The 22098-nt window shown below is 49.3% G+C and overlaps 3 protein-coding genes across 3 annotated transcripts in view; 2 read left to right on the forward strand and 1 right to left on the reverse strand.

The window, feature by feature from the left end:
* LOC144100831 (uncharacterized) overlaps positions 1 to 22098 on the reverse strand; it is a 45403-nt gene that overhangs the window by 5598 nt on the left and 17707 nt on the right. The gene's annotated exons all lie outside the window — the stretch shown is intronic.
* LOC144100830 (uncharacterized) lies at positions 1338 to 9167 on the forward strand. Its single transcript, XM_077633717.1, has 4 exons — positions 1338 to 1453; positions 6601 to 7536; positions 8032 to 8142; positions 8992 to 9167. Exons 1-4 carry the CDS (start codon positions 1339 to 1341, stop codon positions 9021 to 9023), a joined length of 1194 nt encoding a protein of 397 aa, XP_077489843.1. The 5' UTR covers position 1338; the 3' UTR covers positions 9024 to 9167.
* LOC144101467 (uncharacterized) lies at positions 12654 to 20897 on the forward strand. Its single transcript, XM_077634651.1, has 3 exons — positions 12654 to 12727; positions 16721 to 18628; positions 20552 to 20897. The coding sequence occupies exons 2-3, from the start codon at positions 16728 to 16730 to the stop codon at positions 20895 to 20897; spliced, it is 2247 nt and encodes a 748-aa protein (XP_077490777.1). The 5' UTR covers positions 12654 to 12727; positions 16721 to 16727.

A 22098-nucleotide genomic window follows, 5' to 3' on the forward strand; every position in this document is an offset into this window, starting at 1 on the left:
GAAGTTACGTCACTTTCGATCAGGTGACGTCACTTTCCTCCAGCGAATAGAATTACTCGGCTTAGTGACATCACTTCTTTCCATGCAATGGGCTAATTTTATGAGGCTTCCAGTGATACCGCATTAAAGCTTATAATTCTTTCCTGGGAGTGTATGTGATCGTGATGCCCTTGTAAGCTTTCCACTTCCTTCTTTTCAACGCCAAATCTAACCTTTTTTTTATCATTGTTTGACAAGTACTGGCGGCAGAAGTGCAGTTCCTAATCTGCGCTCGCCTTTCGCGATAGCTAGTATTTCCACTGCGCGACCACGCAAACATTCTGCCGCGTAAAATTGTTATTTTGATGGTTATCGAAACGGCTAGTTGCGTCAAGCATTACCAGAGTTAGAAAAACTGCTCAGCTTCATCGCAAGCAGGATCAGTTCAGCATTGGTCTCAAGTCTGTTCGCTGTCAGGTAGAGCACCGTATCCGCTCCGCCTATAATTTTTGCTTGTGCAGTTCGCGGCAACGGGAAGCAATTAATGAGTGCTGAAAGAGATCTTCCTGCTATTCCAGGGGCTGTATATTAAATTCTCACTTCCGGTATGTACTGTGTACTAGCAGCGCACGAGTGACCCAAATATTGGCTATCTTTGTTATGTTTACAACCTTCAAATCTGAAACGTTCTCAGTTCTTTAAATGTCTTCAAAGGTAGTTAGGTGCGCTCAAGGAAATGCAGTAGGGCAAGCATGATTTGGAGACTTATGGAAGCATACATTTACAAATGCGCAACGCTACCTGTTTCGCCTAAAATCGCCTAAAATCTTAAGTACCTTTCGGAACAGTTATTTCAAAATGGCTTTTGTGATGAAGAACCCGGCCTCCCCACCACCCTCTCAAAGAAATAATTCAAATAGCATAAACCAGGAATAAAATCAGCCACACAAAAAATACAGGCAAATTAAATATTTCGGTGTAGCTATGCGCTCAAGTTGACACACCACTTTCACACTGGCGCATGCTCAGTAGGGTGCTTGGCTGTTTACCAATATCTTCAGCTGAGTTGTGCATCGTGCGTCGGAAGGCGCTGATGGGCAGCTTACATTTTTTCCCGCTGACTCTGCAAAACTCTGGCCAAGAACCACCTGGGAAAACGTAAGCGGCCCGAAAGCTGGCACAAGCAGGCCTTCTTTTTTCACGCGTCTCAAGCGTCGCGATCTGGCTTTTGGCTCCTCCCATCAACCGGAACACCCGAGAACCGGCTTTCGCCTCACACTCAGCGCGACATCATCGACGCCAGACGTAGACGTGAGCGGTTAGTCTCGGTCTTTGGAAGTAGATCGTGTGAACCAGCTTATGCATAACTGCGTTGCCGTGAAGTCCAGGCAGACCGACATTGCGGTCATGAAGGTCATCGTGGGCATCGTCGCTTTGCTGTACTTTGGCCTGGACGGCAGCTTCGCTCAGCATGGTGAGTGGCTCTGGCAACTGCACCGCGCACGCATGTTGGGAACAAGAGCGTTAAGACAGGCTGGGAGCGGGTGTCGGCAGAATGGGACAAACTTTGTTCACGAACCAACGTGTGGCTTCGAAGGTAACAAGTTGGTTGACGTTGGCTTTTTAGCATGGTTGCTTTCCGGTCGTCTTCACAGGGAACACAGCACGCGCACAAGCGTGAAGAGCAAGTGTAGGAATACGCGGTGTGGGAATAGAAGTGGGCACTTCAATTCCACCCTTGTCTATGAGCGCTATATTCCTTTCGAAGATGTGAACGGTCTCCAGATAGCCGGTGATGGCGACTTGTTCACTTCCTGACCAGTTAATGGTGTGAGGTTGACTGCTTCTTTTAAGTGATTTAACATGACAAGGAACGTCTGATGCTAGGCAATGGTGTTTGCACATTTCAGTGATGACTGGCGAGTTTCAGATTTTATCCGTTTGCTGAGAAGAGCGCACTGATACCTCTGAGCTTCCGGCCATAAAAATTGATTTGCGTACGTTCTTCGGACAATATGGCCGAACTCTGCACCTTCGACAATGCGCATTTAAATGGACGTTTAACTTTGATCAGCTATCTGCAGCAACAGTGCATCATTTTGGCTGTGTGTCTGCTAGGGTAAATTTTTATTTTTCAGGAGTGTATTGCGCCGCCACCAATTTCTGCGAACTCTGGTACAAAAACTGCAGGTATATTGCATTTCACGAAAGTAAGCACAACAGCAGCGTAATCTTGAATATGTATTCGAGAGTTAAAAGCATGAGCGGAGAAAGAACCATACCTGAAGAAGCGGCCATGTATTTCAGTTTTGCAATTGTGGCCGTGCTGTTTCCTCATCTGTGCCAATTCTAAATACCAGGCTAGTGTCAGCGCTACCACGAGATCTGTTGCTTTCTCAAATTGAAGTGACACCAACGAACTGAGTGCTTAACCTTCGGTTCACTCTGATCGACACGTTAATTTTGAGCCACGGAATTCGCGTGACCTGAATTTGCGCACGTTTCGCGGTTCAGAAAGTTGGTTTTACAAGTTTCTCTGCTGCCGCCGCATTATAAATGTTATTTATTGCTTTACAGCCATGGCATGCTATATATAGGTATATAAAACTGCAGATATCATTGAGTAAAATGCAAAGAAAAAAAATAAATCCGCCCCCTGTGCTTGCTCTGGCACATACGTCTTGACACCAAAAAGCAGAAGTAGTTAGATTCATTGATGCGCGTGGTTGCGTACAAGCCACTGGTAGGATAGCGCGCCAGCAGTTACTTGTTACCATAGGCTAGAAGGAAAATTGCGCACAACTAGGACATCGTTGCCGTTAGATACGGCGATAACCCATGATTAGCAGGCACTGGCTGTCATTGATGCGACTAGGCCCCGCAGACGCTTAAGCTCCGCCTTAATAGTATGACGCAATAGCGTTAATGGGCTAGTAGAGTGTTTGACGGAATTCCGTCTGCCGAGGAGGGAACATAATAGCAGAAAAGAGGAGCACTCGCCAAAAAATAAAAAAGAAAGAAACAGTTGACGTTTCGGGGCCCGTACGGGTCCCTTGTTCATAATGGCAGCGCATGGACGAAGGTGGTGACTTATGTACGGTGCAGGTGGCGTAATGAGCATGCGTAAATCTCGGGAAGATTACCCCGCGTTCGGTTCAAAAGATGTGGTGTCGTTTGGAGGTAAAGTGATTCGACAAGTAGGCGGGACGATAAATACTACTCCGTCGCGATGACTGCGGCGTTGCTGCAATCGATGGCCTGTGGTGCAGCTTGATAGTGTTCAGCCAACACATTTTTTTTTCGTCCGGCCTTTGGCGACGTCATTTTGATGTTGTTTTAAGCGCCTAATAAAACTGCCCGATTCGCCAATGTATGCAGCTTTGCAGTCCTTCCAAGAAATTTTGTACACCACTCCGGGGAATCTGTTTCTTTCAACCCGGTATTTAACTCTGACAAGTTTTTGCTTCAGCTTACTTGATGGCACGTGGGCGATATGGACATTGTAGTCCTTGAAGACCCTGGCTAAGGCCTCGTTCACTCCTGGAGCGTAGGGAATGCTCGCCCGCTTGCTTTTCTCGGTGGCCGTTGTTTCCACATTCTGACGTGAAGAGCGGTGTTTTGCGGTTATCATATTTTTCGGTCACCCGTTGTTGGCAAGATCCTTCCTCACGATTTTTAGTTCAGATCTGAGTGTCCTCGGGCTCGAACAAACGCGGAAAGCGCGGCCGAAAAGTGCGGACGCAATGGAGCGTATATGAGCGACAGGGTGTGCCGTCAATTGTTTTTTTCTATTTTTCCTTTTTTTGGCGAGTGCTCCTCTTTTCTGCTATTACGTTAATGGGTTAATGCCCACTGTGCCCACTGCCCAGGCAGGTGACTTATAAACACAGCCACTGGTGGGGCGTGTGAAACGCATGTTTATCTGCCTTTCACGGTCAACCATTCGTTTAACTGCCACCTGCCACGGCAGGCAGCTCACTCACAATCCCACGGGCAGGTTGTAACCTGTTGTTGTTGTTGCTGTTGTTGCTGATAGGAAGAAAAGGAAAGTGCTCGGGCCTACCTACTGGCTCAAGCCGAACCACGCTCGCTACTGCGTGCTGAAAGTAGGAGAGTTAAAGGATAGGAGAGCAAAGATAGAAAGAAAAGGCGCGCGCTAATATGCCCCGAGCCGATCCCGGAGGCAGTGCAATACCGGGCCGGCCGGTGCCAGAATGCTTCAAGGCAAGCACTCTGCCATATTCCAAAAATAAGTTTAATATCTTACCCGCAGCACATATTAAATCAGGTATCCTGCCGCATTGAGCAGGATCTCACGATATCGCAAGGTCACGTGACCTACGTGGCAGGTGTTTCTTCGCTCACGCTACCGACGACGACACCGATTTTTTTTTTTTTTTGCAGAACAAGAGGCTTAACGCTGTCGCGTTAAAATGTTCAGCACTATTCTTACCGTTCTTCCTGCTCACTTTACCCTGCAATGTTTTTAGAAAAAGAATGGGTTTCAGACGAATTTTTGCTTTGGTATGCTTCGTAACTGTAGGCATATAAAAGCGCAGGGCGCGGAGCTTTCGTCAAGCATCCCCAGGTGTCCCCAATATGACTTGCCTTCGTCGATGCGCTGATCAGTTTGGCGTCTCGTCCGTTGCTGAAGAAGTTGTCATTGAGCTGAACAATATATTTAGCCCAGTCGCTGCACACTTAATGTGCAGTTGCCCTTGCGCCTTAAACATCGAACATCACTGTCATGCTCGTGACTGTACTGACGTCCATACGTCGTGAAGATCCGGTTGCACTGCAATCGATATCGAGAGAGCCACAGGGAACGAGCAGGCTTACGTGCAGCAAACCACGGACTAAGCGCATAGCTAAGGTGAGAAAAATGTGGAGCATGCACTACGCACACTGCACAAACAAGGCCCGCTGGTTTTCGCCTTCAATGACGTCAGGATGCTTTTTCTTACAAACCTGGAATTTCGTAACCTGCTGACACTATGATTATCACTGTGGACACAGTGTCCACACCATGAAGGTTCTGTAGCGGTCCGTTTTCTTAACTATACCGTGGACTTCTGGGCACAGTCCTTGTGACGGCTTTACTGTCTCTTCAACTGCAAATACCGTTAGAGAGCAAATTTTGTAGGTTGCCCGTTGTTCGACCCCTGGCTGAACAAGCGATCTGTGAGTGAGAATGCATGCAAAATCAAACTTTCTGACCATCGTTTCTATTTCTGAGAGCTCAGACGAAGGTCAGAGGGAAAAATTTATATAATTAACCGTTATTCACAAACGGGACAGTTTCCCTACGGGTGCAAGCGTTTTTTTATACTGCGAGGAGACGCTTGAAGTATTTACTAGGATATAATTTTATACTGTGACAGAATAGACGCCATGTAAAGCTCCTTTGTCCCGAATTGGAGGAGGCTACTTAAGTCGTGAGAAATCTTCCATTCTTTTGCACACTTTTTCGGGAGGAAGAGTTGACTCTATGCATCATTACCTCTACGGTATACGATACTCCGTGAAAACCCCGCCGCGATGGCTGAGTGGTTATGGCGCTCGGCTGCTGACACGAAAGACGCGGGTGCGATCCCGGCCGCGGTGATCGAATTTCGATGGAGGCGAAATTCTAAAGGCCCATGTACTGTGCGATGTCAGTGCACGTTAAAGAACCCCAGGTGGTCGAAATTTCCGAAGCCATTCACTTCGGCGTCTCTCATAGCCTGAATCGCATTGGGACGTTAAACCCCCGTAAACCAAACTAAACGCTTCTCAGTGAAGACGTGTCCTTCATGTAAGTGAATGCAAAAACCGTGTTGCAGGGGTCATGTTATGTCGTAATTAGTTTTCATAATTAAGTAAAAAACGCTTTAAGGCCAACAAGTGCTATGACCGTTCTGTTGTACTCCATAAAAAGTACGTGTCTACTGTGGCGTGGTCTGTAGTCATGTACAGAGATCATGCGATGGCAGTGAAGGCCGCTTTATTCTATATTTTTTATGCGGTTCTCTTGCAGGAGCTTCATCAAAAGCCAATGTTTTATTGTTATTCTGAAGGATTAAACGGCGCATACCCGTTGTGGAGGATTGCCCAAGGCACAATCGCCGACTTACAGATGCTCAAAAATTGTTTTTAATGAAAACGGCCAAAAAGAAACTCAACAAATCGGTTCCTGACGAGGCCATCTTCCCCTTCGCCTGCCACATCTTAACCTCCTTCTTTCAAATCACCGTGATTAACAGAGATAGCCTATCTACCTGCCTACTTGGGCATGCTTACAGCTGCTACTGTGAAGACATCGGTGCTCTTATCGTTACCGAGGCGCAATAGGCCAGGGTAAATATTCACCTCCAACCGCGGGCGTAGGAATCTGCCATTTGTTTCTTGTATCGTGCATTTGTTTCTCGTCACAAAATCTGATAGCGCTGCTGCTTTTAATCGCTTATGGACGGACTAAGATGTGCGGTCTGGCACGGAAATGCGCAAATGCAGACATAAATGCATTTTATATATTTTTGTTTCAATAACAGCATCAGTGGCGCCAGATGATTCGTGCGTGTGTTATCACAAAACTGCTTTGTATTACTCATTTCAAGCAATTGCCCCCCTCTCCCGGCGCAGCCTCAACTACTGCAGAGCCCACAACTACCGCCTCAGTAAACACACATGCTGCCGCTCCCGGGTCCGCTCCTAGCAGTAACCCTTGCGCCATCCCAGTGTATATACCGTGGCCTGTGCCCTGGTTCACACCTTATCCCATTCCCTGGCCCGAGCCACGACCACATGAGCCCGCAGTGTTCTGGCCTTCCTACCCGGACCAGCCGGCGCCAGAGCCTTGGCCTGCCCGATGGCCTGCTCCTTGGCCCCAGCCTATGCCCGAGCCGTGTCCAGCTTCTTGTTACCGACCGTTCCCCGATTATGGATCCGTCCCATGGTCCAAGCCACCAGCCCAATCCTACCCACCTGCCAATGCACGGCCGTCCGAACCCTCGCCTCAGGACTCGCTGTGGTACTGGCCTGCTCATCCAGCCCAACAGTCACCAGAGCCTTCGCCGGGAGCCGGGTTCCAGCCATCTCAAGAGTACTGGCCCAACTCTTATTCTCAACCGAGCTACCAATCATGGCCTGCGCCCTATTTCCATACGTCACATCAACCTTGGCCTGTGTCACCGTCCCAGCCATCAAATCAAGCCTGGTCACCATCCCAACCCCAACCTCCCCTATATCCTAGCCAATCCTGGACCGAGCCTTGGTCGCAGCCCTACTGGCCACACACCTGGCCCATGCCTTGGCCTCGGGAGCCGCTGCCTCAACCGTTGAACGCCCCTGCTTACAGCCCCCCTGCTTACAACCCCCCACCCAAACCATGGCCGGTCTCGATGCAGCAGCCGCCTCTCTTCCAACCTCGCCCGTTTCCTTGGCTGGAACCGCCCCGTCAGCCTTCGCCTTTATTTTGCCCACTGCATGGGCAGCGGTCTATGCCCGCTCCAGCGCCGCCGAATGAGGCCATGGCGAAGCTTCAGCCGCTTCCTGACCCAAGATATCGAGTGTACAGAGGTGAATGGCATGTTCTTTTCCTTTCGTGCTCCAGAACTAAATGACCCGAATATTCTCGCGACCACAGAATGAAGCGAACAGAACGCCAGCAAGTGTAATATGGTGAAAACATCTGATTTGTTTAAGTGCTTGGCTTGCATAAATATAGGTCATACGGATAAATGATATACATACTGGAGGTCACCGGTCCCGTCCTGGAGCCAAGTAAAGTGAGCTGAGATCTTTTTGGAGAGACATACCTTCTGTACATTCGTGCACATAATGTCAGGGTAAATGGGATAAAGATCCGACTGAACAGCTTCTCTTGCTTAGGAACTTAGCGCTAAGCTACCCTGCAGCTGACAAATTGCGACATGCGCGATGGATGCAGAGATAGGATGTTTCGTGAATTATTTTACAATGTCTGCTGCTCAACCTTAAATTCAGTAGACTTACTAGTTACAGGCTTGCGCAACGAACTCGGCTGCTTGTTTAATCAGGTCCTGTTTTCTCCAGATCCATACATGCTCGACGAGCGGCGAAGTAGATTCTACCCTTGGCCGCAGTTTCGAACCAATGGGATGCCATGGCAGCAGCCGGTGACCACCATGAATAGGCCACACTCAGGTATCTTGTACGCGCTCACTTTTTCAAGTGAACACCGGTTGTGTCATATCAGTTAATGTAGTTTATAACGAAATTAGCAAATATATGAATAAATAACATAGGTTTGCGTCCCTGACTTAAATAAACCACGAACTTGTGGTGAATGCCACGCTGCAGGAAGAACCAACTTCTTTTTTGTTATACTTACACTCCGGGAACAAAACTCGTGTGACAAGCTTAGCTAGACATAAAGGAGCTAGTTAGAAATTAATAGACGTTGTGCCTGATCTTTTCTTGTAGGTGCGCTCTATCAGCCTTTCTATAGAGTGTAAGCTCGCGCCAGTGTACTGCGGGGGAAGTCTGTTTCTGTTTTATAATCTTGCTATTCTGTACATCGCTCGTAATTTGGCCTAGTTAAAATTGTAATGACAATTTGACCGTTCTACTTGCATATTTTCTTGTTAATTTCTGCTTCAAATGGCCCTGTTGTCTTGATTTTAAATTTGCTGGCGGCTGCCTTTTTGTCATTATTTTTTATAATTAGGAAACACATCCTCAAAAATTACCCCTCAGTAGTAAATACAATGAAATCTGAATGTACTTGTATTTACTTGCGCTACAATGTTCAAACCTCGAGCAGTTGACGATTGCGCGCAGATGTTGGTCGCTCTCTGCTCAGTTAGTTTGTGAAGTGGCTGGATACCCTACTCAAACACTTTAGACTTATCGGCGTTTCGCACATGCCTTTCGTGTGTAACGACTTATGTACGTTGCTGCCGTGGTGTTGGAGCCAGAACGTCTACATTTAGCAGAGAAGGAATTAACTGGATCAAGTGAACAAGAAAACTCTATTTGCTGTGGTTCATGCAGGTGTGGATATGAACATTGGGCGCTGGAGGTAACTACAGGACAGTCCATGCTCGGCCGCTCCACTCATGGCAACGACCCTGGTACTGACTTCAGATGGACTCCTCAGGATTGCATCTCACCCTGAATTTTTAAAACCGACCAGCGTCGTAACGCCGTTAGCCGTAAAATAAATTGTTTGTTGACCCTCAGAGCCTACAGCAGCTATGAATTTTCACTCAAGTGGTCCAATGCAGAATGCATTTAAGGCCTGCCCTCCAAAGTTTCCTTTCTCTCCCGAGTCTTTAAAACAAAATGTCAGAAATCGAAAAAAGTGTCGGCGACTCCGGCATTCACGTTAGGGCAAACAACAAAAAAGCTACCACCTTCAGGTGCTTCCCACGGACAATGTCGCCCATATCCGCTCGAGTTGTAAAGGAATGTGCAGCTTGGGGCAATACAGTGCTGGTGCAACTTGGAGAGAGGTCAGCTATGGGCGAAAATTTGGTGGTTGGGGGGGGTGAGTATTGTTGTCTGATCTTATCATCCTGTCCGGTCCTATCGCTAGATTTTAGTACCGGTCATGAATCAAGCCTTTTCCCTCTGTTCTCTCATAGCCTGAGTCGCTTTGGGACGTTAAACCCCCATAAACCATTTTCCTACGGTTCAAGAAGAGGACAGTTTTTAAAAGCATCAGATACAGGTTCCCAACGTGGCAGTGGAAGCAAAACTGAAGGCAGATTTTCTTCGGAGCGTTTGGTTGTAGTGATCATGACCATAAATAATCTGGCTTATCTTCCAGTACTTATTGCTGGGCGAGCTGGTTCACGGTTTTGAATTGACCGCAAATTGCTCCAACACGGAAGACTGCCTTGTGCCAAATTGCGCCAGTTGCGTCAACCTAGTCTCGTGTTAGCGCCTGTGTGCTAGCAAAATTTGTTGTCAATTTAAATGTGACTGTTATACTACGGATGTGACTCGTATGTCTACTCGGCGCCTTTCGTCGTTAGCTTCGTCGCCACAGCGCTCGCCTTAGCACTAGCAGAAATCCCTTCACGCGGCAAGAAAAAGGAAAGTAATCCTTTTGCATTGGAGCAGGAAGCATGATAAGTGACAGTGTTGCAGTCATGCTGTCCGTATCGGTGAGCCTTGAGAATATAAACGATGTGCATTATGAATGGACACCAGCATCTCCCATAGCCTCATCGGCTATGGCACGCCATTGCAACTACGTGAGGTTCCAACGCTTGCCGGTTTGCGAGTGCTCGAGTGTTGACTCAGTGGTTAAGGGGCTCGTCTACTGAGCCAGATTCATCATAATCATCATCAGGACCGCAGCGGTGGCCAAGTGGTTGAGCATCCGCCTCGTATGCGGGAGGTGCGGGGTTCGATCCCCAGTGCCGCCGGGTACCCACCGGTGATACAATGGGTACAAGCTTTCCCCTGGTCTGGTGCTCGGCTTATTTAGGGTGAAATGCTTGGGAAATGGGTCTCTGACCCCACCTTGAGAAAAAGAAAAAATACCTTGTGACATGGCGCTCTTTGGCCATAGCTGCCCTTGCGCCATAAAAATCCATAATCATCATCATCATAATCATCATCAGCCTTACTACACTCACTGCAGCGCAAATGTCTCTCCCATGTCTCTCCAATTAACCCTGTTCTTTGCCAGCTGCGCCCACCCTATGCCTGAGCCGGGGTACCCGGGTTCGAACCCAACTGCGGGTACTCAGAATCAGTAGCCGAGCGCCCTGACCACTGCGCCACCGCGGCGGGTCTGTTTTCGTTTGCAGCACTGAAAAAAAAATTAGCTGCGGTTAAAATACTGCTGAACCTCATTAGAGCGTGAAAGCTGTGGTGTATCGGGCAACTAGACGCAGCTCGGCGTCTGTAACGTTGTGTTCCCCCACTTTAGATAGGCAGCGCGCCCACCCTGCCACCAGGTGGCAGTTAAATTGTTGATCGCGAGAGGTTGGTCACACAGTGAGTTAAGCAGTGTATGCGGCTACCTTCACGATTACATAAGTGCAACTAATCGATTATCTTGTTAGCTATATACAAAATTCTTTCGCATGTCCAAAAAAGGCTAGATTGATTCTATTCCGGATGACTCATACCTCTTGAATTCATTTTATTTTTCCCAATTTTTTATCTTGATTCAGTCTTCTGACGTTTCCTTCCCCGCGCAAATGCTTCATTGGCATTCTACTCTATACCTTGGCCAATCCCCCCCACGTGGGTATGTGTCATATTACTTGAGAAGAAGAAGAAGAACGCTGCTGTATTTTGCTGCCGTGCCGCGTGCCTTCCACAACGTTGTCAATGCTAATGCATGCAGCACTCATCTCTCTCTCACCACCGCCATGTTTCTCAAAGCACGATTAAGGCGTCCACAGTCCAAGGGAGCCAGTTATGCGCCTTCCTTTCCTAAACATCACCGGAGTCTAGGACGTCAACACCAGCGGCAATGAACGCAATGAACGCCGACGGTCTATAGCTTCAGTGCCGCGCTTCTGCTACAACGCTGTGAATGCCAACGCATGCAGCGCACATCTGTCACTACCGCCACGTAGGTTAAACTCGAGTGAGGTGTCCACTGTCGCGGGGGCCAGTTATGCGCCTGTCCTTTGCTTTCGGGGAAAATTGAAGATGAAAGTAAAAGTAAATTGGTTGTTGGGGAAATGAAATGGCGCAGTATCTGGTACATATCGGCAGCGACCTGAACCACGCTGCAAAAGGAAGGAAGAAAGGGGTGGAGTAGGGGAGGGCTCCGGAGTAATTTCGACAACCTCGGGATCTTTAACGTGCACTGACATCGCACAGCACATGGGCGCCTTTTGCATTTCGCCTCAATCGAAACGCGGCCGCAGCGGCCGGGTTTGAACCCGGGTACCCCGGCTCAGTAGCCGGGCCCACTAACTGAGCTCTTGTTGCGACTACAGGAAGAATGAAAAGGAAAGGGCACGGGCCTGCCCACTGGCTCAAGTGTAGCTTTAATCGCTGCCACGTGCTGACAGAGGTTAGTTGAAAGAGATATGAAAGATTGAAAGACAAGACGTGCGTCACAAGAACCGCGTCACCTGAAACGACGACGACGGTTTAAGCAACAGATACCCTCGGGATCCCTCGCCACATGAGGGAGAACTTAGATCCCAGCCCCGTAAGGCTCGGCCAGGAAGCCACCTCCCTACTCTGCTACGCTCCTAACTAAGCTAGCGCGGAATTCTCCAATTTATATCAAATGCACAATGTGTAGAGCTAGCGTTGATCGTTTACGTTAGCAAAGGTGTAATCACCGTTAAATGCTTTTAACCTGAACTAACACCTCACAGATCACGGGAGTTTTTGCACTTAACCCCTCTGCAGAAACGGTGGCTGCGCCCTGAATTCGACCACGTGACCTGATGCTCATGATCGGAAACCGAATGCCAGGTCTCCTTAGCCACACTGCGTGTTGTTGTTGTTGTTGCCTTCGTGGCATGGCACACACCGACGACGGGGGATTGGCCAGGGTCCAGTGAGGAGAGCCCAAAGAAGAGGGTAAACTGGTGTCAAGCGCCAGGTGACGCCTCCGTACCTGCGCGAGTGGCTCGTGACCGTGCTTGAAATCGAATCTTTTGTCTCGCGACTGCAGCTCGTGATTCGAACCGAAGAGTATGATGCTATAGGACGACAAAAACGAAGTTGTGCTATCGGGGCCAGCGTTCGAGCAACTGGACGCTCTACCCTGAAGACAGAGAACGGACGTTCTGCGACTTGTGTGAGTACTCGTTTTTTTGGGGCACCTGGTGTGATACCTTTGGTACATCCAACGTGATTAGCCGAAAAGAACCTTTGTATTGTCACAGTTATCACTGATTGGCTTAACCCACTAGGGTGGCTTAGTTCCTTCGGCTGCGGAGACCAAAGACACTGGATGAGATTTCCGCTATGGCCGCCGCATATAGATAAAGGCCAAATCGGAAAACACTTTTGGGCTGTGCCTGATCAGTGAACGTGGAAAACTCTCGGTAGTTGAATTTAGCCACGAGCCCTTCACAAAGGCATCTCTTAGACGATGTGTAGCTTCGACTAAACCGCATATGCCATCTCACAAATGAGATGAACGGAGTACTTGTCTCGTAGTTGTGATTTTAGCGTTTCGCTGAGGGGCTTAGGTTGGTACGACGACAGCGCATTGCTTAGCCTTTTAGCACTCACGCGAGAAGCCCGTTCGCCCTTTTGCTGGCCGGTGGTTAAAAAAAATAGCTGCGGTTTAAATACAGCTGAACCTAGTTAGCGTAAGCTGCGGTGTATCAGGCAAGTAGACGCAGCTTGGCGTCTATAACGTTGAGCGCAATCCGCACACGGGATAGGCAGCACGCCCACCATGCCACCATGACAGGTGGCAGTCACTGGTTGATCGCGAGAGGTTGCTCTCAATGAACGCTGCGGCCTATAGCTGCAGTGCCGCCTGTCTGCCACAACGTTGTTAGCGCTAATGATTGCAGCCCACAACTCTCTCACCACCGTCACGTGCCTCAAAGCGCGATTGGGGTGCCCACTGATCCAGGGAGCCGGTTATGCGCCCTTTCTTTCCTCAAAATCATCGGAGTCTAGAGCGCTGTCAACGTTAACGCCAGTTAACGCAAAGAACGCAGACGGCCTATAGAAACAAAGGCCAGCGCTCGGTGTCGGCGGCAACGGCAGCTGAGTGACGTCATAGCTGTCACGTGGTTCAAGGTTAGTTCAAGGTCAAACGCGTGCACACGGAGCATATGGTGAAGAAACTGCGGAAGGGAGCAGTATAGTTTTCGCTTTAAATGTGCAGAGGCTGTTAGCTCGTAGTTCAAAGGGAACGATGAATGGCGCAGCTGAGTAAGCATGACGTGCTCCTCCAGGCGGGAAAGGGGTAATAATAATAGTTTTTTTGGGGAGGAAAGGAAATCGCGCAGTATCTGTCTCATAAATCGTTGGACACCTGAACCACGCCGTAAGGGAAGGTGTAAAGGACGGCGCGAAAGAAGAAAGGAAGAAAGAGGTGCCGCAGTGGAGGGCTCCGGAATAATTTCGACTACCTGGGGATCTTTAACGTGCACTGACATCACACAGCACACGGGCGCCTTAGCGTTTTTCCTCCATAAAAACGCAGCCGCCGCGGTCGGGTTCGAATCCGGAACTCCGGATCAGTAGCCGAGTGCCCTAATCTCTGAGCCACCGCGGTGGATTTTTTTTTGCGAATTCCTTTTGATGTGACAATGTTATTTCACAGTCGTATGTGCCATGGAAATGTAGCGATTTGAGGCTGCGGCTTTTAAAAGGAACAGCACATTCCATAAAATTTGGAGGGGCACAACGCTTGCTAATGGCACATTCCTCATGCTTCCTTGTGCAGTTACGTGCGCGGTAACATTCTACAGTGTCTTTTGTTAATGCAGAGGGGCAAACGTGGCCTCCATATAGGACTTAACGCTATGGCGTCCAGAATAGCTCCGCTCGTAGGTTCGTTTTTGCTATGGTCCATTTATGCCAAGCGTCACTTATTTTCGACATGAAAAGAGGCTGTGTTGCTTGGCAGCAGTGTTAGACGCCTCCATGCCTTAAAGATCCGAAAATGCTTTCCGGAAAGGTATTTTGCTGTTTCTAAATTTAGTTGCCGTCATTTCTATCTTTGCTCTCCTATCCTTTACGTCTCCTAGTTTCAGCGCGCGGCAGCGAGCGTGGTTCGGTCTGAGCCAGTAGGCAGGCCCGCGCACTTTCCTTTTCTTTCTTCCTATCAGCAACAGCAGCAGCAGCAGCTGCATAAGCAGTGGAGCTGCCATGGACAAGCCTCAGACGCTTAGCAAGCGTCCTTTTTTTTTGTGCTGAATTCTAGGTTTAGCCAAGTTGAGTCACTGCCGATTTTTGTTCATAGCAGTCCTCATCAGGAGGAATGTGTGGTGTAAAGGCCCGATCACAAGGCAGTGTTCCTTCGGCGTCGCGTCAGTGTCTCAGCTACCGGCGTCGCCGGTGGCGAAATTCTGGCGCTTGAAGCGAGGCGACGTTGCAACTTCGGCACCGGAAATACCCCGCACGTGGAGACTGGTGGGGATCAATGAATATCCACGCATTGAGAGCGATTTACGTATTAACCCGCGCCGCTGCTGTACTTGCCACTGGTGCGGCCCGTTACTCTCGTCTCTCGAAGGGAGACGCGCTGCTTCTGTTCCCGCACAATGCTTTCCATTCTCCACATAGTGGGTTCCCGTCGCCGATGAATAGGACGATTAGGATAGGCGATAATTGAGGGGCTTTATTCATGATATCTGACACTCCCGTGTGGCGACGCCAGTTCGTATGCCATCATGTGTTTGATTGCGCTCTCCTGCGGCCGCCTAGCGACAACGCCGGTAGACGAGACGATGACGTGACGCAAAAGAAACGCTGCCTTGTGTTTGGGCCTTCAGACGACATCTAACAATCTGCGAGCGTCTGTATACGAGTTATCAGAGATCAGCTGAGACGCGCAGTCGTAAGACGCCGGCAAATCTTCCGAAATGTCTTCCGGAAGCTCTACTCCATAGGCGTCTGTATGGATGTTTTAGTGAGGCATTAGCAAAGCATTGACCCCAATTACCCCTGGTCACTTGGACTGTACCTGTGAAGGAAGAGATTGAAGTATGGATGAACATAATAATAATAATTAGGTTTTGGGGAAAGGGAATGGCGCAGTATCTGTCTCATATATCGTTGGACACCTCAACTGCGCCGTATGGAAAGGGATAAAGGAGGGAGTGAAAGAAGAAAGGAAGAAAGAGATGCCGTAGTGGAGGGCTCCGGAATAATTTCGACCACCTGGGGATCTTTAACGTGCACTGACATCGCACAACACACAGGCACCTTAGCGGTTCGCCTCCATCGAAACGCAGCCGCCGCGGTCGGGTTCGAACCCGGGAACTCCGGATCAGTAGCCGAGCGCCCTAACCACTGAGCCACCGCGGCGGGGGTACAGATGAACAGCACATATAAAAAACGCGCACTAATTACACGCACCATGAGTTTCTTGACTTATGCATGATACTGAAGTATCCTCGGTCATTACGCGAATGCCGCGGCTTGTCCCGGAAAAGGCCAGTTGGAGAGATACGGAAGCGGCCCTTGTCCTGGAGCGGCTGGACACAGGCTGATCATGGTAACGATGATGAGTTGGTGAAAACCACAAGCATAACAATATTTCTTGCGCATCATAAATTCATATGACAATTACATGCCTCTCACAGCAGACATGCTCTTAATTTGTGAATGTCGGGTGCGAAAAATTAGTTGGGTGCGAAAAAAGAGTACAGACCTTTTTTTTTTTTCTAGAGCACAAGCTTTTGTTTAAAGAAGTGTGTACGAAACCGCACAAGGACGGAGTTCAGTAAGCAAGAGACACAGACGCAGCTTACTTCTTATTCCGTCCCGTACATGCACTATTAAGTACTTAATTCTTTGCCTTCCACTAACTGGCCCAAATTTCCGCTTGGCCTTTTTTTATTGTACATGACACTTCGAGGAGTAGCAGTTAGAACATCCCCAGGCGCTATCTACCTCTCACTACAGGACACTGGTTAGTATTTGTGGGGTATCTACAGCGCTTGCACTCACTACGCGCCGGAGAAAATAACCACTGAGTTGATGGCCCACAGGCGAAACTCTTAATTGCTTATTATGTTCTGTCGCTGCGGCACGCGAGATAAGCTTTCTCCTTCAATTTCGCTAACATGCATCATTTAATCCACTAATCTTTACGCAGTTCGCGAATGGCGAGCACGGGACCGTCTGCGCACTGGGCCCTCAGCTGCGACTCAGCGGAGCCGCCCAAATGGTTGACCCGTCTGCGATACACCAGCAGTTGGTACACCGCATCTCCCATCGACGCTGAACTGCCCTGCACGGCAGCTAAGGACCGAACCTGCCAGATATTCGACCACTTGCCCGTGTGGAACGAGGTTTTCTACTGCATTCACTACGAGCTTCGAGCGTCCTCTGGAAAAAACGGCCAGCTTTCGCTTGTAAGCCTCGGTCACGGCCGCCGATGCCTGCCCACGGTAGAAGACTTGATGGATTGGCAGAAGGCTAACTACCTCCTCAGCTGGCTCTTCAAAACGCACCAGTGCCTAGACACCCTGGAATTCCTCTTCTGGGATGTCTATGACAAGGTGTCCCACCCGTACGACCATCTCTTCTGCGATGCCTTCGGCGAGAACAAGTGGCTGAAGACCCTCAAGATCACCTTCTGCCGAAGTCACAAGCACGAGAAGCTTAGCGCGCTGATCTCGTCTTGCGTGCGCCTGGAACGACTCGAGTGCTACTCGTCGCTCCCGGCCGCCCTGTCCTCTGCACTGGCGACTCTTCTACGGACGACCACGTCTCTGACGGTGCTCATTATTGGAGCGCTACGAATAACCGAAGAGGAAGCCGAGGATTTCTTGGCCGCGTTGCGCGAAAACAACACTCTGAAGGAGCTCTCAATGTGCGAGCCGTACAACGCAGAGGTTTCACTGCTTAACCGCGCCGAGTTTGCCGAGTATCTAAAGAGCAGTACCACGTTAGCGACGTTTAGCGTCAGTCCTCTGGAAGCGACTTACTACGAGCGCGAAAGTTGGTGGCTGTGGATCCTGGAAGGCTTATCAGAAAGCAGAACAATCACCAGAGTGAGACTAGGAAATTTGCTCCTGGGCCAAGAAACCTCCCCGATTATAGGCAAGATTTTCAAGCAGAATTCGGCTCTTCGTTGTCTCAGCATGTCGTCAGATAGAAAGCCGGATGATTTGAGATTCTCGACAGTCAACCCCTGGTGGCTGTTGGCGTTCGTACAGAACAAGACACTGGAGGAGATATCGCTGTATTTTCACATGTTGTCGATGGTGGAGTGGGAGATGGTTTTCGCAGCTGCGGCCCGAAACGAGAACCTGAGAAAAGTGACCGTGAAAGTGGTCTCCCGCGACCATTACTGTCTAGCGGAACTGTACAGGTTAATACGTGAGGCCGGCGCCGAAAAGAAGGTAGCCATTGAAGCTGGCAGCTACTTTGTTGGAGATCACAAAAACTCACCGAAGTGTCAAGCCTTCTCAGAGGTTCATGGACTGCGCAGGCAGTGTACGAAACGCGACATCTGCCGAGCTTTGCAGCAAATGCCGTCGCTAGACCACATCACAAGCTTACTGCTGCGGATTCCGGCTGTTGATCTCGATGATTCTCTAGCCACGGATCTTAGCCAGTGCATCAAAACGGCGACTTCGCTTCAGAAACTACGCCTGACCACAACGTGGGGCGAAGCGCCGGGCAATGTTCCAAACTGTTCGTGGAAAATCGTCGTTTCATCTTTTCTAGAGAACAAAAGCCTGAAAGAAATTTTCGTCGCCGCAGCTTACATTAAAGATGAAGACATCGAGAGTCTGGCGGATGCAGTCAAGCTGAACACAGTTTTCCGTAGTGCAGAGTTTTCCGGTGAAAGCTCGCATAAAGTGAACGTGTTTTTTCGGCGCTTGTCCGGGAATATCGCGGAGAACTACAACCTCCTGCGCGTCAACTTCATGGCCCCGGCGATACGGAACTCCCCATCGTTCCAGGCCTGGTATGCTGTGTGGGAAGTAACACGTCGGAACTGTGACCTTGTCGAGCTCGCTGCTGTGTTCGTCATCGGCGTGAGGTCCGACAGGTACGCACGTCCAAGGCTGCGCCGTGTGCTAATCGTGCTTGGAAATAAGCAAAGCTTGGGTAGCTTCGAAAAAACTCGTCACTTTATATAAGGTTTATATAAGCGATTCAGACTATGAGGGACGCCGTAGTGTAGGGCTCCGGAGATTTCGATCACCTGGGGTTCTTTAACGTGCACGCACTGATAAAGCACAGTACACGGGCCTCTAGAATTTCGCTTTCATCGAAATTCAACCACCACGGCCGGGACCGAACCCACATCTTTCGGGTCAGCAACCGAGTGCCATAACTACTGAACCACCACGATGGCTTTAAGGCTGACATGCCATTCCAGATGTTTTCCTCGTAACATTATTTCGACACAGGAAAGACAGGCAGTTCCGAAACTCATAGGCTTAACAGTAGTTCAGTCTACCGCCGCGGTGGCTCAGTGGTTATGGTGCTCACTTGCTGACCCGAAAGACGTAGGTTCGATCCCGGCCGCGGCGGTCGAATTTCGATGGAGGCGAAATTCAAGAGGACCGTGTACTGTTCTACGTCAGTGCACTTTAAAACGATTAATATGTAGGACGATTGTAGGTAATTGCCAGTTTTGATTTTATTTGGGCTAGCACTTCAAAACTTGACGTGATTGCCTTTAACCCACTCGAAGATGCAGAGGCTTGTCACCGAATTCATGTGAAGCAGCTCGGTGATGACGTCATGGAGTAACAGTGCAGAGCTCCAGTGTTTATGCCCCTTTCCAGTGTCCGTGACATGTTGAATGGCGCGAAAAAACGCACTATAGGATTTACCAGCGATTGGGTTTGATGTCTTCTTTTCAGTATGCGGTCCTGCCTTATGATTGCACTGCCCCACAATGACGTCCTCGTGCGCATCCTTCATGGCGCTCTGCAGTGCAGACGAGCCAGAGCACTGGCACGGCTTTAATCGGAGATTACATCACGATTACGTCACGATTTCAAATGCTAACACAAAAAGATTTCCTTTGTTTCTACTGCAAGAGTCACAAATTCGATAAATTTAAGTTCGCTGAATTCTTAGAAAGAGTTTATTTAATGATAACCTTTATTGTGGATGAAATAGGTGACAGTTTCATAGCGCTGTATGTTCTAAAGGAAGTCTTCATCATGAAATGAACGGCGGCGCAAACAAGGACGTTGACAAGAAAGAGACGCCACATGCGCACACCACCAACTCCAACTCTACCAGTTGGTGGTGTGCGCATGTGGCGTCTCTTTCTGGTTAGTGTCCTTGTTTGCGCCGCCGTTCATTTCATCATGCACCAACTCGCCCCTCAGGAAGTCTTCATCCAGTGACTCAAAGGCGAACAAGGGTAATTCAAAAGCACACACACAGATATCGGCTCATAAAGTCGCCCAGTTGTGAGATCTCGAGGGGCAGATATTGCATACCAGTCCCGATGATCTCTTACGCGGATATTGCAAACCTTCTACGCAGCTGCAGAAGCGTACTCCCGGGATCCGCCAAGGGTCTCGAGAGAACCGATGAGCGCACCCTTAGATGGCTCCAAACCGGGTCTTTCTTAAATCCCGCCATGCTTCATTCAGGGGCAGGTGCAAATTCTGCGTGCAGTATCCTGGCTTATGCCCCATGGTGTGGGCCTTCCAGTGCACTACACATTTGGCCTTTATAAATCAGCCAACTAGGGAGGACTGGGATGCGGCCCTGTCCAGCTAGGAGGCCCAGCGGACCCTGGTCCAAAGAGCACGGGCAGAAGCGGCGGCCAGTGGCGTCCCGGAATAGGGACTGCAACCCAACGCAGCAATCATCTCCTCCTCCCATTCCCAATAGAATACAGTGCAACAATAAATAATTTCTCCTCCTCCTCCTGCTTATTTCCCGTATGTGAAGGAGTTCTGCTTTCAGGTTTGGCTGTAGCAGGTTTTCACCCTCCCTGCAGGTGCTGCGCCTACGCCCTGGAATGTGTGGCCAAACACTCAGCGTTGGTGGAAAAGGTCGCCCAGCTGGCATCGGTCAGCAAAGACGAGGCCGCTGGCATGATTCGCCTGGCATTGGTCCGCTTGCAGCCCATGGACATGTTCATGCGACTCTCGGGGGTGGTCAGGCAGCGGGTCGTGTGCCACCCCCTCGAAGACGGCCGCCTGCAACTGCACGACCTGAACGACTACTGCTGGGCGGCTTTGAGGCGTTACCTGACCTTGAACGACATCAAGGAACACACTCAAGTACGCGAAGCTGGCCGTGTTGCTGGCCACATTCGTGATCGGAGATTCCGCGCGAAATAAAAATTCTCGTGGAAAGAAAAGGCGTGGTAGCAGTCATATTCGGTGGGCACGTGAGGCACGTGATGAGGAAAAGGGTAAGGGAAAGGCGAATAAGAAAGCAGGAAAAAAAAATTGGTAGCGTTTTGATAAAGTTAATTCGAGCAATAAGTGCGAAAGCGTGTGATCGGCCTTGTTGGCTGATTGTTCTGCTTCGATGCATCGTCGGCACGTGTAGCGACTTAAGCTCTGATCGAGGTTACGCTGATCTTATCTATTCGATACGCAGATTGAAGTTGATGAAGACGACGACGTGCGATGCACAGCGCAAGTGTGTGCTTCAGTATAACACGAGCGAGGCGTGTTCGGCTTCTCCGATAACCTGGTGCTCTCGCGCAGCGACCTGCGAAACTGATCTGTTCCAGCCGCTGGGAATTGGACTATTTCTGTTTAACTTGGCGTCGCTGTTGCTTGGAAACGGCAGAGGAGAGATCGAGAAAAGATCCATGGGCGGTGTTGGTGGGCGTACTAGTGGTCTCGCACTAAAAAGCGCCATAGAGAAGGGTGCCGACAGGAGCTGCCATAGATTCCGTTCTCTGCACGGTATAGAGCCCTCCGAACTTAAGGCTTCGCTTCTCAATTCGTCTGAGAGCTTCTATAAAAGCGATTCTGGCCCAGAACTGTCTAAAAATAATAGCTAAGAGGTAACACCCACTCACGACCAACGCTAAACGATTTGCGTGGTGTATGGTCTTGGTGTAAAAAAAAATACATAACTGCTGTATCATGTGTCAGAAAAAATGACTAATTACATCGATTAGTAAATTAACCTCGATACGAAAAAAAAATTCCGGTGCACGGCGGGATTCGAACCACCACTCTTCCATTCAGCAGCCGAGCGTGCTAACGACTACGCTACTTCCTGCTTTTTTTTTGTTTTTATTGCCTCTTTTGGCAGCTTACAACAGATCACAAAAATGTTCTGCGCTGCACTCACAAACATCAAGAGCGGACATGCGTCTCACTCGCTTGAGAAAATCAATTGTTTCTAGGAACACCTCTCCCATCAACTCGATAAATTCATCTCCAAAACATAGCTCCTTCTAGACTTCACGCAGCTTAAATATGTTTCCTTCGAAGTAATCTCGGACAGACCGCGCATCTTCATCGCAGTGTCGTACAGCCATCCTGCTTAGCCAAATGCTGTGTAGGCCAAGAAGGAAAA

Source organism: Amblyomma americanum, chromosome 8 (assembly GCF_052857255.1).
Source record: "Amblyomma americanum isolate KBUSLIRL-KWMA chromosome 8, ASM5285725v1, whole genome shotgun sequence".
NCBI lineage: Eukaryota > Metazoa > Arthropoda > Arachnida > Ixodida > Ixodidae > Amblyomma > Amblyomma americanum.